The sequence below is a fragment of the Ixodes scapularis genome, unplaced genomic scaffold (assembly GCF_016920785.2).
Source record: "Ixodes scapularis isolate PalLabHiFi unplaced genomic scaffold, ASM1692078v2 PGA_scaffold1__304_contigs__length_218370807, whole genome shotgun sequence".
NCBI lineage: Eukaryota > Metazoa > Arthropoda > Arachnida > Ixodida > Ixodidae > Ixodes > Ixodes scapularis.
The window spans coordinates 74,393,098-74,409,658 of record NW_024609846.1 but is presented as its reverse complement, the minus strand read 5'-3'; the positions used below and the strand labels follow the sequence as shown (position 1 = coordinate 74,409,658).

General features: G+C 44.3%; 1 protein-coding gene across 1 annotated transcript in view; it reads right to left on the bottom strand.

Moving 5' to 3' along the window:
* LOC121835952 overlaps positions 1-12,569 on the bottom strand; it is a 93,628-nt gene extending 81,059 nt beyond the window's left edge. The window contains exon 1 of the mRNA XM_042290533.1: positions 12,509-12,569. Coding sequence (XP_042146467.1) covers positions 12,509-12,569 — 61 coding nt within the window. The remainder of the gene's footprint in view (positions 1-12,508) is intronic.
* Between the last annotated feature and the right edge of the window lie 3,992 nt (positions 12,570-16,561).

The window sequence follows — 16,561 nt, the reverse complement described above, 5'->3', positions numbered from 1 at the left end:
CGGAGCTATCCGGACGATCTACAAAAACTTCCACATCGCCACGAGAGCGAACACAAGTGTCGCTGCGGTCGCCACGCCCTGATTGGGTGAGGTGTACCATGACGTCAAGGAAGGACTCCGCTTCGCGATCTCGCACCAGCTCGCTTCCCTGCGCCGTTTCCTGGCTTGCGATCATGCTGACCTACTTCTGGGTTCCATCATGCAAATCCCATAAATAAGTCAGTATCAGCTTTCAGCACTCGAAGATGTCAAAATTAAAGAAAGCATCGACAATCTAACTAAGGGTGGGAAAGGCACCGTCACCGTCGGTCCTTGTGTGCTGCAAGCACTTCGGGAGTGGGATTTTCGTTAACCCGGTCTACAGGACGCCAGGTAAGAGCGATGCCGGTGTGCTTCCGTACCGTTTGTAAACGTGTTTGTCACTTGTACCTTTATAATTACGTTAAAAGTACCGAATGCCATCGGCGGAGGCAATTCCGCCGATGAACCACCCCCCTTCCCCTCCCGTCCCCCCATTCCGTTTACACGACACAAAGTGATCGTGCGAGGGGTCGGTGAAGTGGCGGCGTAAGTGTTTCAGACGCTGAAATTTTGTTCCTTGCATGCTAATGGGTGAGGAGAATATTACAGCCCGCTTGGCGCATTTCAAATGACATTTATATGAAAGGCCTTTAGGTGATCGGCGCTTGCGATCCCGACTCTGCGCGTGCACTCTGCATGCGCTCGCTCGCAGATGCTTGGAATGCCCTGTCTCTGAAGGCCTTTGAAATGCTCGTGAAACCAAGTTGTTCTACATAAATGTAGCTTCTTTATGAATTAATGATATAGTTCGCACAAGTATGCAGACATGTTTTATTTTTAGAACACGCATAATTACTGAAACTGTTTGTAGGATAGCAGGAAAGACAGCCGAATCGCTCCCAGTTGCCTGCATGAGATGCATTGAACTGTCCAAAATATACACAGAATTATAGTACCATAATTTGACGCTGCTTCAGGTCCCCCAAAGCTTCCTCGCCTCCAAACCCCCTACAGCTGCGCCCCCTACCAACGGAGAAAAGCAGAAGGAACAGTGAGCATTCGAACGGCTGTCCAGTGGAAGATTCTGCACTAGTAGCAGAAAATGTGGAACTTGTAGAGGGTGACAGTTTGCATGAGAAAAGCTTCTCGTATTTTTGCTTTAAAACAATAGGATATAGCTAAAATTTCAATTTTAGAGGTTGTCAAAGATAAATTGTTGAGAAGAGATTCATAGCGGGCTAGACACTTTCACTCACGTTTGTTGTGGAGTACTTGAGGGATATTATAAACAAATCCGCAGCTACCACCAGTGGAGTCAATTGAAATACTATGCGAATCCAGCAAGGATCAAATGCGAGCAATGTAAATATGTATAAATAAATACATGGTACATTTCTGTGCTTCTTTCTTTACTTTGCCCCTGTACTTGGACTGTCTCACTTGCGATTCTCTCCCCATTTCCTAGACTTTATTTGACATGCTTATCTTTTAGCATGCAGCTCTTCTCCTTCGGCGTTTTCGTTCAGAAGCAGAAATACAAATAAAAAAAAAAGAAAGACGTTTACAACTTCGTGTAACGCCGAATTGGAGCTGAATTAGAGGGGGAGGAAGGGAGGGAACGGAGAGGACGGTATGCCCCTCCTCCTCATTCGCACCCTCTCCTCTTTTCTTCCAGTGGTCCTCCCCTCCTCCTCCTCCCCTCCTTTCCTCTTCCTCCTCCTCCTCCTCTCATGAGGTATTTCGATTTTGCGGTATACCGTGCTAAACATACTCCACTCTAAGTTCTGCCGGTGCCAGAAAACAGGACAACAGGAGCAAGGCGGGTGAACGAGACAGCGTTACCGCTCATTCACACTGGAAGTGGATCCGCGTTCGCAACCGCTTTGCGAACGCGGATCCGCTTCCAGTGTAAATGAGTGGTTAGTCAACAGTTTGACGAAGCACGTGATACTCTCGATGTCCTCCTACTTTCTCTCGGCTCTGCTGAAGACTGCTCGCCTTTTTTATATTTCCTCAGCATTAGTCTTGAGCGTTTCCCCCCGAGATGGCACAGCAGAGCAGCGAGTGCACGTCCCATAAGGCAACGCGCGGTTACGCCGAAGGCGAAGGCGACGCCGCTCAAGCCGGAAACGGGCGCCTAAGAGCTGCGCTCTAAAAAAAAATAGTATACATAACTTGTCCATTTGTTCAGACCATCAGTAGCAGTGATTGTGTGAGACGGGATTCTATTGTGATGCTCCTGCTAGTATGGCCGCACTGTGATTCATGCGCTGCTGCCCTGTTAACCATGCCTGAAATGTTGGTTGAAGCTTCGCCTGCAGCTACGGGTCATACCTTAATAGACCCACATAAAAATAAAATTTACACTTCCTTCGAAAAATGCGCGCAGTAATTTAAATAGAACTGAGCGTGCCCACAGCTAACGTCATCACAGCCTCCACAACACGAACGGGGCGAGTAAAAAAAAATGCAGCCCTCGACGTGACGTCACTCCGGTTCGCAGTAAGGGGCGCCATGCAAACGTTTCGGGGCTAATTGAGACGGAGTCAGGACCGCTATCAGAAACATATGCTTGCAGTGTACTTACAAATAAAACAGCAACATCATGTAGTCTGTGATTGATGGATCATTCGCAAGCACGCAAGCACGGAGTCGAGAAAGAAGGACGTCCATATTCAACGGACGTCTCGCTGTAGCCGATCAACAGTTCTTTGTCGAAGCGCGTCTAACAAACACGGCACAATAATTACATACTCCGATGAAGAAAACTGCCGTTACCGAAATCTTGGCATATATGTATTCCGGCCGTTCACGACGAAAAGCCCCGGCTGCAACTGCAACGCGGAAAAAGCAGCAGAATACTGAAGAACACGTTTGCGAAACCAGGCCCTGCGTGGCCACCTACCCATCCCCATAACTTGGCAAACGGCGATGACTACGGCCCGAGTAAACCCATCAGCGCATCAGAGCCAGTCACGTGACAAATTCTCGTCCAAACGTTTCTGTTCTACGGAGAGCGGTCACGTGCTTCCCTCCACCTAGGTGGGGAGCTTTAACAAAAGGCGAGGTCGAAGGGAGATGGACAATGGAGGGATCAGTGGCCGAGTGGGTTAGCGCGTCTCTGCTCAGAGTGTGGAGCGGAAGCTTGCGCTGCAGAACCTCCAGGGTTAGACCTCTACCCCTTGCCTGTTTTATTTCATTTCATTCATTGATCTCTTAAATGCCCACGTAGGGCTTTAAATAAGGGCAGGCAGTTTTTGTACGATTCAGGTACACAGTACAAACAGGAAATACAAACGACGGATAAAACACAAGTGAACTACAGGCAGTAGAAGGTGGCAAGTGATTCTCTAAATTTTGAGATATCAGATATCGTTATTACTATTGAGTTTGGTAATTTATTCCAATTATTAATAGAAAGCTGGAGACGAAAAAATATATATATGTTTGTCCTAGGAATGAATAAAAGAAGCTTGCAGGATTTATCTAAGCGAGGGGAGGTGTGAGGTGCAGGCATGCAGTATAAAGATCTCTGCTAAGGAAGACGGTGGTAAATTTTATGTAGAACAGTTTAGACGGATACCGTCCTACGTGTTTTAAGAAAGGGGAGGCCGAGTTGAGTTTTAAGAGCACTGACACTAGCCGTGAAATTATAACTTCTCTGAATAAACCGTACCGCTAGGTTTTCAACTGCTTCTAACATCTCTTCTAGAAAAAAACTGATAGGGATTCCAGACAGATAAGGCGTACTGCAGCTGGGGTTGAAGAAGTGAGGTCTATGCTCCCCTTGCTATATTGTGAAGACCGGTGTTGCCATCCTGTGTCGATATGTAGATTTCTCTTTCATTTAGGTAATTGTTTATCCACTTGTATACACGTCCTCCAAAACCAACGTTGTGTTGAATAGCGATGTGTTCTACACAGTCAAATGCCGACTTTATGTACATAAATACAGCTGTTTTTTTTTATTTACTACATTCATTTCTTCAATGCTAGTTACTAAGTCAATAACGCAGTCAATGCTGCTTCTTTCCCGTAGAGATCCTTTCGTGGACGAAGGATATAGTTCCCTATTTTCTAGATTCCACTCCATACGGGTAAGCAGCGTTCGCTCCATTATTTTGCCTATTCAACTTGTTGATGCTATCGGACTGAAGGAGTTAATGCCTAAAGAAGATTATCCATTCCTTTGGTACAGAGCCCTTTTCTCAGAAGAACTTAAATATTTGTAGCAGTGCGGTCCTCGCCCCCTCCCCTGAGTGGCGTAATTAAGGCTGAATACCGCGTGCACCATCCTTGCCTGGGGATGACCTGACGTTAGACGTCTCGAGCGCCATATCAAGTTCCTTTATGCTAAAATATACATCAATAGCCTTGCATACACTTACATATACATGTCCCTCCTGTGCACTGACTTTGTCATGGGGTATTGAAGAGCAGGAAGGGATCTTGAGATAGAACTCTTCGGCTACGACTGTTTCTGATATTTGGTGACTCAGACTGATGGTGCAGAACGGGTGAACTTGCTGTGGCCTTGCACGTAGGCTACGCATTATCTGCCATGTTCGATTGAATGCTTTCCTCGGGCCAAGGTTGGAATTAAGTGACTTCCAGCGTATATTAGAAAGTTTGTCTAAGCGGGGTTGAACACGTTTTTGCGCTCGCCTAGAAACCCGAACATCCTCAACATTTATAGACTTTCTTGCCCGGCGTTTTGCCGTTGACGAATGGCACGAAGACGTTAATATGCACCATCGATGGCAATCTTAGGTTTTGTCATGTTGACATTTTTAGTTACATGAGAAGTTGAAAAGGTTATAGCCTCAGCAAGACCTTTTTGGCTCGGTTACCGCGATACATGCGGATTCCATTATAGTTTTAAGGAGATCCCAGTCAGTATAACACATTGTGGTACGCCGCTTCGTGCATTGCAATCTTTGAATCGTAGTGTATGTAGAAACATGATTGCTACCATATGTTTCAATGTCAACAAACCCTATTGAAAATTCTCATTTGTATGAGAAATTTCTGTGTCCAATAAACACATATGAATCATACAAGATATATAAGAACACATAAGAACCATATAAGACCTATATAAAACCTATATGAGATATATGAGAACATACAAACGCCATATAAGAGACTTGTGAGAAGTTTCTTATAAGTTTCTCATATAGTTTTTATATATCTTATATAGTTCTTATATAATTCTTATAGGGTACTTATATGGTTCTTATATGTTCTTATATATCTTGTATGATTCATATGTCATTACGAACCAGCGCACAAGTAGGCAGTTACTCAAAATCCAAACACACAAAAAATACACTCACACAGCGCTGAACTATCAACCTGATTTGTATTTCAAACTTCCTCTTCTTCGACCCCAAGGAATAGGTCGCCAAGAAAAAAAAGGGGAAAGACAAGGCAAAGGTTGGGAAGGCGAAAGAAGAAGAAAAGGACAACAGATGAATAGAAAAGGAAAAATAGAAGACAAAGAAAACGAAAATGAAGGACAATAGTACTAATTCAGCAGAGTCCAAGAGTTACAAAAAGTACAAAAATAATTACAAAATTAATCACCAACAGGTATAAACCAGGTGACATGCTGGCCTGCTGTCGACTACACTCTCGGCGTCAATAGTTTGAGTGATGCAAAAAGTCCAAGAGTTACAAAAATTAGTTGTTAAAAAATATGAGATGTAAGCAAAAACAAGTGGTTATACTGGCTTACTGTCTTAAACACCTTCTGTCTAAATAATGCATTTCTTTCTCCGATAAAGCTAAGGACGGAGTGCTAACGCACTGGGCTTCCCGTCTTGCAATGTTGTCCGCTTCTATAATTTCTCGGGTGAGCTGGTTTTTACTCCTGCCTAACACAGCACACTTGTCCAGTCGCGCAAAACAGCCACAGTCCCTACAGTGAATACCTAGGTGACCGGACTTGGCATTGGCAATGTTGTTGTGCTCTCGCAGGCGGTCGTTTAAACACCGCCCCGTCTGTCCAAAGTACTCTTTTCCACAGGAAAGGGGAAACGAATAGACTACCCCTTCAACACATGAGACAAAGTTGGATCTGTGTTTCTTTGCGCAGCTGACGGTGCTGATTGAGGAGGTGTTTACTTTTTTGCAGAGGCTGTGAAGTTTGTGTGGTGCTGAAAACACTACATTCACATTAACTCTGTTTGCTATTTTCTTTAGACCATGATATAGATTATGCATATATGGCACGACTACTGGTCTGGTTTTCCTGTCTCTGGGTATTTTTGCGGCGCTACCGAGCTTGATTTCTCTGAGGAGAACCTCGGTTACCGACGTCAATATGGGTAGAGGATATCCAGCGGACGTTAGCCTTGATACTTGTACGTCGAAGCTCGTCTGCATTGAATGTAAGCATGACTTGCTAATAGAGTGGAAGATCCAGGAATCGTAATGATCTTTCGACCGGCAGTTCGTAGGTGAGTTCCAGAGGAGTCACATAGATCTTGAAGTTGTAAAGGGCCTCTTCTACCATGGCTGTGAAGTTTGTAATTTCTCATACGAATGACTTTTTTCACTAGGGAACCATGTTGTTTCCTCAGAGAGTGTTGAAGATGGGATCGAAACATCGAAAGGGCTACTCAGAGATGCACCTTTAAAATACGTCGGACTTCCGTCATTGAGAATGAGTGATACAAGATCATGTTTTAGAGTGAGGTAAAATAACGCGGGTCATCGAGTATTATTCTTTTTACTTCCCCATAATGCGCGGTGACTGTTAAAATGGCCCCTCAGAATATTTATTAATTTATTTATATTATTTTGAGTGATCCACCAACAGCTTAACGCCTCCTTAGTGACGCGCTTATCAATGAGTCTATTAGTAGTAAAATTTTGAACAGGGTACAAACAAAATGTTAGGACAGAACAGTAGTCTCAACAATATGAGGGGACGGGGTTTGCTGTAGAATGGTGTTGGATAGCCGGGGTTCGAAGACGACGAAGCGCATAGAGAGCGGGAGCTCTGCATCTCGTGCGGGACATCGGGCTAAGTCAAGACGCATCACTTCATCTCATTCTGTGTACATAGCTGAGTAAATCCACCTACTACAAAACAAGGTGTCAGAAGTGGGGTTATCAGCAGACGCCTCCAGCTACGGTGTAGGAGCAGTGCTCATGCAGCATCAGAAAGATGAAACTATCTGACCAGTTGCCTACGTTTCAAAATCATTATTCAAAACAGAAAGAGGGTATTCTCAAATCGAAAAGGAAGCGTTTGCAATCACCTTCGCCTGTAAAAAGCTGAAAGACTATCCTGTATGACTAACCTTTCACATTGAGACTGATCACAAGCCTCTCATACCACTGTTTACCAGAAAGCCTATGGACGATCTTACACCCAGACTTAAATAAATGCGTCTCCGGATGATGAGGTACGACTTCACATTTGAACATGTTCCGGGAAAAGACCTCGTAGTCCCAGACACCCTATCGAGACAACCTCTCAAGAATGAAGACGGCCTGTGCACAGCAGAAGAGGTAATAGGATTCGAGCATGCTCTCATTCATCACGTACCGGCTTCAGATGTCTTTCGGAAACAACTGTAGGCAGCTCAAGACAATGACCCGATAATGAGCATTTTGAAAAAGTATATAACCGGAGGGGGGCCCGCAAGTAAATCAAGAACACCTCAGGACTGCCTTCAATACTGGCAGTTCAAAAACGAACTTACATTGTATGACGACATTATAATGAGAAACTCGCGATACCTTGTACCCCTCTCAATGAGACCTTAAGTACTGCAGTTTCTACACGATGGACACGAGGGCATTTTCAAGTGCTCAAGAAGAGCCCAAGAGTCATGTTGGTGGCCTGGCATCACTAGAGTCATTACAGAATTCATTGAAAGGTGTGCCAGCTGTCTGCATTAGAGGCAGCACAGAAGCCAACCACTGATCCCAACTCCGCTCCCAAGACGCCCTTGGCAAAAGCTGGCCATGGATATCTTCTACGAGGAAGGCAAGAACTATCTCCTTATCACTGATTATTATTCTAGATACTTCGAAGTAGCCCTCCTCGAAGACAAATTTTCGGGAACAACCATTCTCAAAGCAGAGTCGATTTTCGCTAGACACGGGATACCTGAGACGGTCATTGCAGACAATGGCCCCCAATTTCGATTGGCATTCGTGTCATTTAGCAAAGAATGGGGCCTTCGACATGTCACGTCAAGCCCAAAGTATCCTCAAAGTAACGGGGCAGCAGAAGCGGCCGTCAAGACAGCAAAAATTAAGTTTAAGAAGTCAATTGACCCTTATAGAGCGCTTCTTGCTTCTCGTGCTACACCATTAGCTTGTAGATTCACGACCGCAGAGCTCTTGTTCAGCAGAAAAATTCGAACCCAGGTGTTAGTCCTACCACATTCAATCCGAAGACACCTGACCTCTCCCTGTTGAAAGAGAGCGAGAGCCAAGCAAAAAACAAGCAAGCGTCTGGCTTCAACAGGCATCATGGAGTTAGGAACCTCCCAGAGCTGCAGTCATCACAGAAAGTCTGGATCAATGACCTGAATAAAGGGGGGGGGGGGGGGGGGGGGACAGTACTCAAGAAAGCCGATTTGCCGCGCTCATATTGGGTATCGACAAAGGATAGCACTGTCCGGCGAAACGCGAAGTTTCTGGTTATTGACTGAAGCGAAAACGAGGACGATGAGAGGTCGTACGATGATTTGCCAGGTACAAGCTTATACAAAGGCCACCAGGACAATGAACCACTCAGTGTTGACAATGAACCACTCAGTATTGACGATAAAACACTCAGTGTTGATGATGAACCACTCAGTGTTCACGTAGAGCCCCAACGTGGGTACATTACACCAGCGGGAAGATTGGTCAAGCCACCAAGTCGTTTTGGTAAATAAGGAAAAGGAGAGATGTTGAATAGCCGGGGTTCGAAGACGACGAAGCGCATAAAGAGCGGGAGCTCTGCATCTCGTGGGGGACTTCGGGCCGACTCAAGACGCATCACTTCATCTCATTCAATGCACATAGCTGAGGAAACCCGCCTACTACAAAGTAAATGGTATCGAGCCTTTGAACGTCGAAGGGTGCTCGAGGGTGTATGTAGCCAGCAATAACCGTAAGGGAAGCCTCTGCTTCTCTAATAGTTGTACGGTGTGACGGGATTTGTAGGGTGTGAAGGGATGTTATGTTGAACAAATGTGAGGTCCCTCAGTACGCCGTGAAAAATTCTGCTGAGCTCATCTCCTCTGTGAGATTGATACAGTTAATATCCTGATAACCTGGTATTGTGAGACACTCGCTACTCTGAAATCGCAATAACAATAAATTGATATTTAAACACAAACTGACGACGCTATATTTGAACTTTGCATTGAACGTTTTAAGAACACATTTGTGCTGAGGAAATCGGCGTTGCAAACGTTGCCACATGAAGCTGATGCAACCTTTTTAGTTACGAAGTCCGCACGCAAGCAACGACACTGGTATTTCAGTCTAAATGCTAAGACCGTCGTCCCAAAACGAACGCAGCGATGCGAAATCATGGGCTGAAGCTGCGGCACATGGCCTCGGTGGCACTCCTGGACACGTATACCTTCCAATATGCTTCATCTATTAGATCAACTATTAAGTGAACACTGTAAATACCCTGTTCCATTGTTACACTAAAAGAACCGCGATTTCCATATACAACGTACATTCCAGCCCTATATATGTCAAAATTATTTGAGATTCGTAACCCTTCCATTTTTGTCGGTCACACGTTTTATCTTCAACTGTCATTCACGTGTTATAAGTTGCGCTAATGTATAGTGGCTATGAATAATTTGGTCGGAAAATAAATTTGCCGTGAAACCAAAATGAGTGTAATAGGACTTAGTTATTTATAAGAAATATAATTTTTATAAGGTTTCAGGAGTACACGCGAAGCGGCAAAAAGGCGGATCGTTTAGAGAAGGCCTGCTGGGCTGCGGCTAATAAGAAATTTTAACTTTCGCATCGCCCACGCGTGTTATCACTAAGGATTTCACGAATGAAAGTCGCTTGTGTGGCAGAAGAAGCACGGCGGAAGCTGCAATGCCCAACGTTGCATCTGCGGTGTCGAAAGCAAATTGGCTTCATGCGAATCAGACTTTAGTTGCAATCATTTATGGTGATTATGCATGAATTGGCGGGCAAACAAAACGACGTTGATTTGACACCAGAGCCTACGTAATGAAATGTAGTTCTTAATAGTTGTTGTAACATTTATTAACGTTCCGGAAAATAAGCGTAGCCGCTGAAAGACGAGTTATTCATGCAGTGAATGTTTGCTGCGCTACGCCTTAAAGAAAATGTCATATTCGCATTTCCGTAGAATGAAAAATAAGAGATAGATTGCCAGCTGTCATCCACCCGGTATGTCTGGTTTCTGTAGCCAATTTCCCCCCTGCTGTTCTGCTGCTTCGTTCCCGTCTTTAAGCATATCGCAGACCAATATGCCAGTAAGCATTCTTGAATAAATAACTTTTCGAAGTTGTCATCTTCAGCTCACGCACAGCAGAAACCAAACAAATATGGCGAGCCGAGGCAGTTATACGAACTCAACTGCAAAAAAACCCTTCCGGCGTAACCGGTACTTGCACTCGTAGTCTGACGTGGAGTATTTAGAGGTACCTCGAATGTTTTGAGACTTCAAATGTCTTCAAGAATCTACTGGGTGATTCAAGGAGCGGCCAGGCTCTTTAAATCTACCGCAGAATTCGGTTTCTAAACCTATCGCGCTACGACTTTGTGCAGCGTTGCCCACAAATGGTGCATTTGTTCTTGTAAAATTTGCAAAAAACGAACCTACCTGAGGAAAAAGTAAAGAAAGAAAAAGGCTTCGCTTCTATGGAAACGGAGCGAAGCCGCCGGTCTTCAAACAATACGGCGCCGCTTCGCACGGGAGACAACATGCGGCGCAAGCGGTCGCGACGCCAACTGCCGCCAACGAACGCGCATACGTCGCCGAGAGCCGGCGTTTTTAGCAGACGATCGTTTCGACTCAAAAGCGGCGCGAGCTTTTCTGATATCGGTTGCCAATGCATTATTTTATCATTCTTACTAATAAAACTTTGAATGGACAGATAACCGATTAAAAAATAGTTCGTCGGGATATTTTAACTGTTTTTTTTTTTTCGGGGTACTGATGTCGTCTGCTTTGCAGTTCCTTGTTGTTACCGCGCCTGTTTTTGTTTCTGCGTCTGTCGCCGCCTGCGGAACGAGCGCCGCGTTTGAGTCGAAACAATCGTCTGCTAAAGACGCCGGCTCTCGGCGCCGTATGCTCGTTCGTTGGCGGCAGTTGGCATCGCGACCGCTTCCGCCATCTCCTGTCTCCCCCGCGAAGCGGCGCCCGGTATTGTTCGAAGACCGGTGGCTTCGCTGCGTTTCCATAGGAGCTATCTTTCTTTACTTTTGCCTCAGGTCAATTTGCTCTTTGAAAATTTGACAAAAAAAGCACCATCTGTGGGCAACGCTGCACAAAGTCGTAGCGCGATAAATTAAGAAACCGAATTTTACGTTCGATTTAAAGAGCCTGGCCGTTCCTTGAATCACCCAGTATAGACATTTTATCTTATTTATAGACGTTTGAAACAGCTGTGATAATCATAGCCTCCTCTATACTGACAAAGCCTGGCAGATAGCCATCAGACGGAGCCGCCGAAAGTGAAAAGGTAGAGTAGCGGACAATGGATGATGAATAATGCCCATCACCACAAAAGGCCAGGTTGTTGCCATTTTGGTTTCTATTTGTTTTCCAGAAGGCATCGGCCTTTCTGGAGGCTCGTCAACGCCGTTTCGGTAACTCGGTATCTCGGTAAGACCAGAGAAGGTCGGCGATGGGGGCTGCGATCTGAAACTTGTGTAAAACGTCCATATGCTAGTCATTTTGTTGGGGTCTTCATTAAGAAAACCTAGAAGACTAAGGAAGCGCTATACTCCATGATCAATCCCCGTGTATCTGCGAGGTTCGTTACTTTCACTTGACACTACAAATGTCGCCAGCTTACATTCGGAGCAGAATGCCTGAAAGCTGCTCAGTGATGTTTATATTGTGGTGACGTTAATATTACAATTTGAATATTGAAAATTACGCTTTCATTTTTCTCTTCCATCGCGTTACTGCCGCCTACCGCGTTACCTCTAGTGGGCTCTACCAGGCTCAGTACCAGTCGGTGTGGCCGCTCTGTGCACTCTCGTTTACTTCTGTAAAAAAAAGACATTCGGCATGCCGTTTCCGGCGGGGCTGGAACTAGAATCGAATACCCGTGCTATAAATAATGCCCATCAGATATTTTATTTGTTTTATTAAGAGTAATGCACACTTGGTGGGTCCCGGTTGTGCATGATTTTTTAGGTTTTGAACATTGGGCGAGAGACATTCAAAAAGAAACCATATTGAAATATTTTCAACAAGATAATGATAATAAAAATTGTATGTCTCGAACGAATGAACACTCACGAGTTGTGCTTCCATGTACGATGGTGCACAGTTGGACGACGAGGAGTAGCGCCAGACGCATATTTCAGCAGGATAGGTTCTGGTTTCAGAAGTTAGCAAGGACACGTGAAGTCTTTCTTGAAAGCCTATGCAACATATAGCTCTGAAGTGTGAGGTAGGTTTTGACGGTGTATAAAAAAAAGCTAAAGAAAAAACGCTTTCATTGTGTTTCATTTTATTTTTTTGCTTTTTTGTTTACCCGGATATCGGATGAACTTTCAGTCGACAAACTTTCCTTTGTTAACTCTAAAAACAAAAACAAACAAACAAAAAAAACAACAACTGGGAAACCAAAAATTTTAAATCACTTGCGTCACAATATATTGTTTCGCTCAAGCGATTCCTCGTATGTTTCCATATAAAAGCCAGGTGACCTTTTGTTGTCTTTGGCGAGTACCACTGCATATTTTTTTGTGGTTGTATGGAATTTATTTAGTAGACACCGTACCCTAGGCAATTTGAAGCGGGTAGCTATATTTTTTTTAAATCCCTGTTAAGATTTTTGTTTTGCTTTGAACCCTGTTTAAGTCGGGGTTAACTAAAAATAGCAGAATTAAATAATAACCTAGATGATCTTTAATATTTTAGCAGTTTCAGGGGTATTGATTTTCTCAATTTTTACATATTTCGAGCTGCTGTTCTTCACAGGAAAATTTATATAGCTCTACAGATGGCGTGTGGTTTAAGCGTTTTTTATCTGCATATTAGACTTAGTTACTTTTTCTCATCTCATGAAGCGTTGTTGATTTAGCGGCATAGAAGTGAAAACACTACGAAGATGTAGGTAGTAACAGTCTGTTAAGTATCAGGTTCATCCTGGTATGGCTAAACTGTTACCGGTACGAACCTGTTTACTTTTATATAGGCCTTAAACGGTTTTCTTCAGTAAATAAATGCTGCGCATGTAGGTAACTATGTATGTAAAAAGAATTAGTTGTTTCGATCGCTTTCAGAAGTTTACAAAACCATTATCACTGCACACAGCATGTTCTCCACAAATTTACAAGAGGGATTCTTGTCTGTAGAACGGAAAGCGAATTATTAAATAGAATTACCCTGTTTTCCATGCCAAGCAAAACTCACAAATCAAACACAAAGAGCCGCGGAGATTAGAGTTTTGGTAGATCGTTCCGATGGCTCCGATAACGATACCGGATACTCCGCCGCCGCATCTGCGCGTACACGACACCACCCAGAAGACAAGGCCACAGTGCTGACATTTGTGCGTCACCAGTAAAGACCAATGCTGGACGCAGATTGAAAACCAGTGCTGGGTTAATACTCGGCCTTGAGTCAAGTTTGAGCAGGACGTTTACGCTAGCATCGTGTCCAATCTGTGCCCAGCGTTGGCCTTCGCTTATGACGTCTTCTCATTCAGTTATTCGGCTTTCCTATCTAGGAGGTGTTGGCCTACATCGTATCGTTATCGGGGGTGTCGGAGGTATCGGAACCCCCCCCCCCCCCCCCTCCCCCCAATCTGCTAAAACTTTCACATCGCGCCGAGAGTGAACTCAAGTGTCGCTGCGGTCGCCGCGCCCTGGTTGTGTGAGATGTTTCATGACGTCAGGGAAAGGACTCCGCTTCGCGATCTCGCGTCCCGCTCCCTTCTTTGCCGCCGTTTCCTGGTTTGCGATCATGTTGACCTACTGTTGAGAACCATAACGCAAATCCCCAAAATAAGTCGGTATCAGCTTTCTCCACTCGAATGCGTCAAGGTTAAAGAAAGCATGGACAATCTAACTTAAGGGTGGGAAAGGCACCGTCAACGTCGGTCGTTGTGTGCCGCAAGCACCTCGGGAGTGGGACTTTCGTTGGCCCGGTCTACAGGACGCCGGGTAAGAGCGATACCGACGTGCTTCCGTACCGTTTGTAAACGTGTTTGTCTCTTTTACTTTTACAATTAGGTTAAAAGTACCGAATGCCATCGGCGGACGCAATTCCGTCAATGAACCACCCCCCTCCCCCTCCCCTCCCCCCATTCCGTTTACACGACACAAGGTGATCGTGCGAGGGGTCGGTGAAGCGGCGGCGTAAGTGTTTCAGACGCTGAAATTTTGTTCTTTGCATGTAAATGAGTTAGGAGAATATTACACCCCGCTTAGCGCATTTCAAATAACATTAATATCAAAGGCCTTTGGGCGATCGGCGCTTGCGATCTCGACTCTGCGCGTGCACTCTGCATGCGCTGGCTAGCAGATGTTTTGATTGCCCTGTGTCTGAAGGCCTTTGAAATGGTTGTGATACCAAGTCGTTCGACATAAATGTAGCTTCTTCACAAATTAATGAAATGATATAGTTCGTACACGCATACAGGCATACTTTATTTTTAGAACACAAACAATTACTGAAACTCTGTTTGTACGATAGCAGGAAAGGCGGCTGAATCGCTCCCAGTTGCCTGCATGAGATGCATTGAACTGTCCAAAATATGCACAGACTTATAGTACCATAACTTGAAATGTTCGCACTTTTTTTTACATTCAATTTTTAATTATTATTCCAGCCTTATGTATTCAGATAATAGACCGTTTAGTTTGAATTGTCCTTTCCAGGTAAGAGAGACGCTGCTTCAGGTCCTTCAAAGCTTCCTCGCCTCCAAACTCCCTACAGCTGCGCTCTCTACTAACGAAAAAAAAAACGAAAAAAAAAACGGAGGAACAGCGAACATTCGAACGGTTGTCCAGTGGAAGATTCTGCACTAGTAGCAGAAAATGTGGAACTTGTGGAGGGTGACAGATTGCATGAGAAAAGCTTCTCGTATTTTAGCTTTAAACCAATAGGATTTAGCCAAAATTTCAGTTTTAGAGAATGTCAAACGTAAATTATCGAGAAGAAATTCATAACGGGCTAGATACCTTCACGCACGTTCGTTGTGGATTACTTGAGGGATATCATAAACAAATCCGCACCTACCACCAGTGGAGTCAATTGAAATACTATTTGAATCCAGCATGGGTCAAAAGCGAGCAATGTAAATATGTATAAATAAATACATGGTATGTGTCTGCGCTTCTTTCTTTACTTTGCCCCTGTACTTGGACTGTCTCACTTGCGATTCTCTCCCCATGACCCAGACTATATTTGACATGTTGATCTATCAGCATGCAGATTTTTTGCTTCGGCGTTTTCGTTCAGAAGCTGAGATTCAAATAAAAAAAAATGAAATACGTTTACAACTCCCTGTAACGCCGAATTAGAGCTGAATTAGAGGGGGAGGAGGGAACGGAGAGGATTTTATGCCCCTCCTACTCATCCGCACCTTTCCTCCTCTTCTCTTCCAGTGCTCCTCCCCTCCTCCTCCTCCCCTCCTTTCCTCTTCCTCCTAGTCCTTTTCTCATGAGGTATTTCGATTTTGCAGTATCCCGTGCTAAACAATCGGAGAAAGATATATATATATATATATCTTTCTGATTCTCTAAATTTTGAGATATTCGATATTGTTACTATTGAGTCTGGTAATTTATTCCAATTATTAATAGAAAGCTGGGAAGGAGAAAATTTAAGTATATTTGTCCTAGGAATGGATAAAAGAAGCTTGCAGGATTTATCTAAGCGATGGGAGGTGTGAGGTGCAGGTATGTAGTATAAAGATCTCAGCTAACGAAGATGGTAGTAAATTTTATCTAGTATGGTTAAGACGGATATCGTCCTACGTGTTTTAAGAGAGGCGAGGCCAAGTTGAGTTTTCAGAGCACTGACGCTGGCCGTGAAATTATTTCTCTGAATAAACCGTACCGCTAGGTTTCGAACTGCTTCTAACATCTCTTCTAGAAAAAAAAAACTGATGGGGATTCCAAACCGATGAGTAGTACTCCAGCTGGGGTCGAAGAAGTGAGGTGTATGCTCCCCTTGTAATGTTGTGAAGACCGGTGCTGCCGTCCTGTGTCGACATGTAGACTTCTCTTTCCTTTAGGTAATTGTTTATCCATTTGTATACACGTCCTCCAAAACCAATGGCCTTCCTATCTTGAAGAATAGCGTTGTGTTCTACACAGTCAAATGCCGACTTTATGT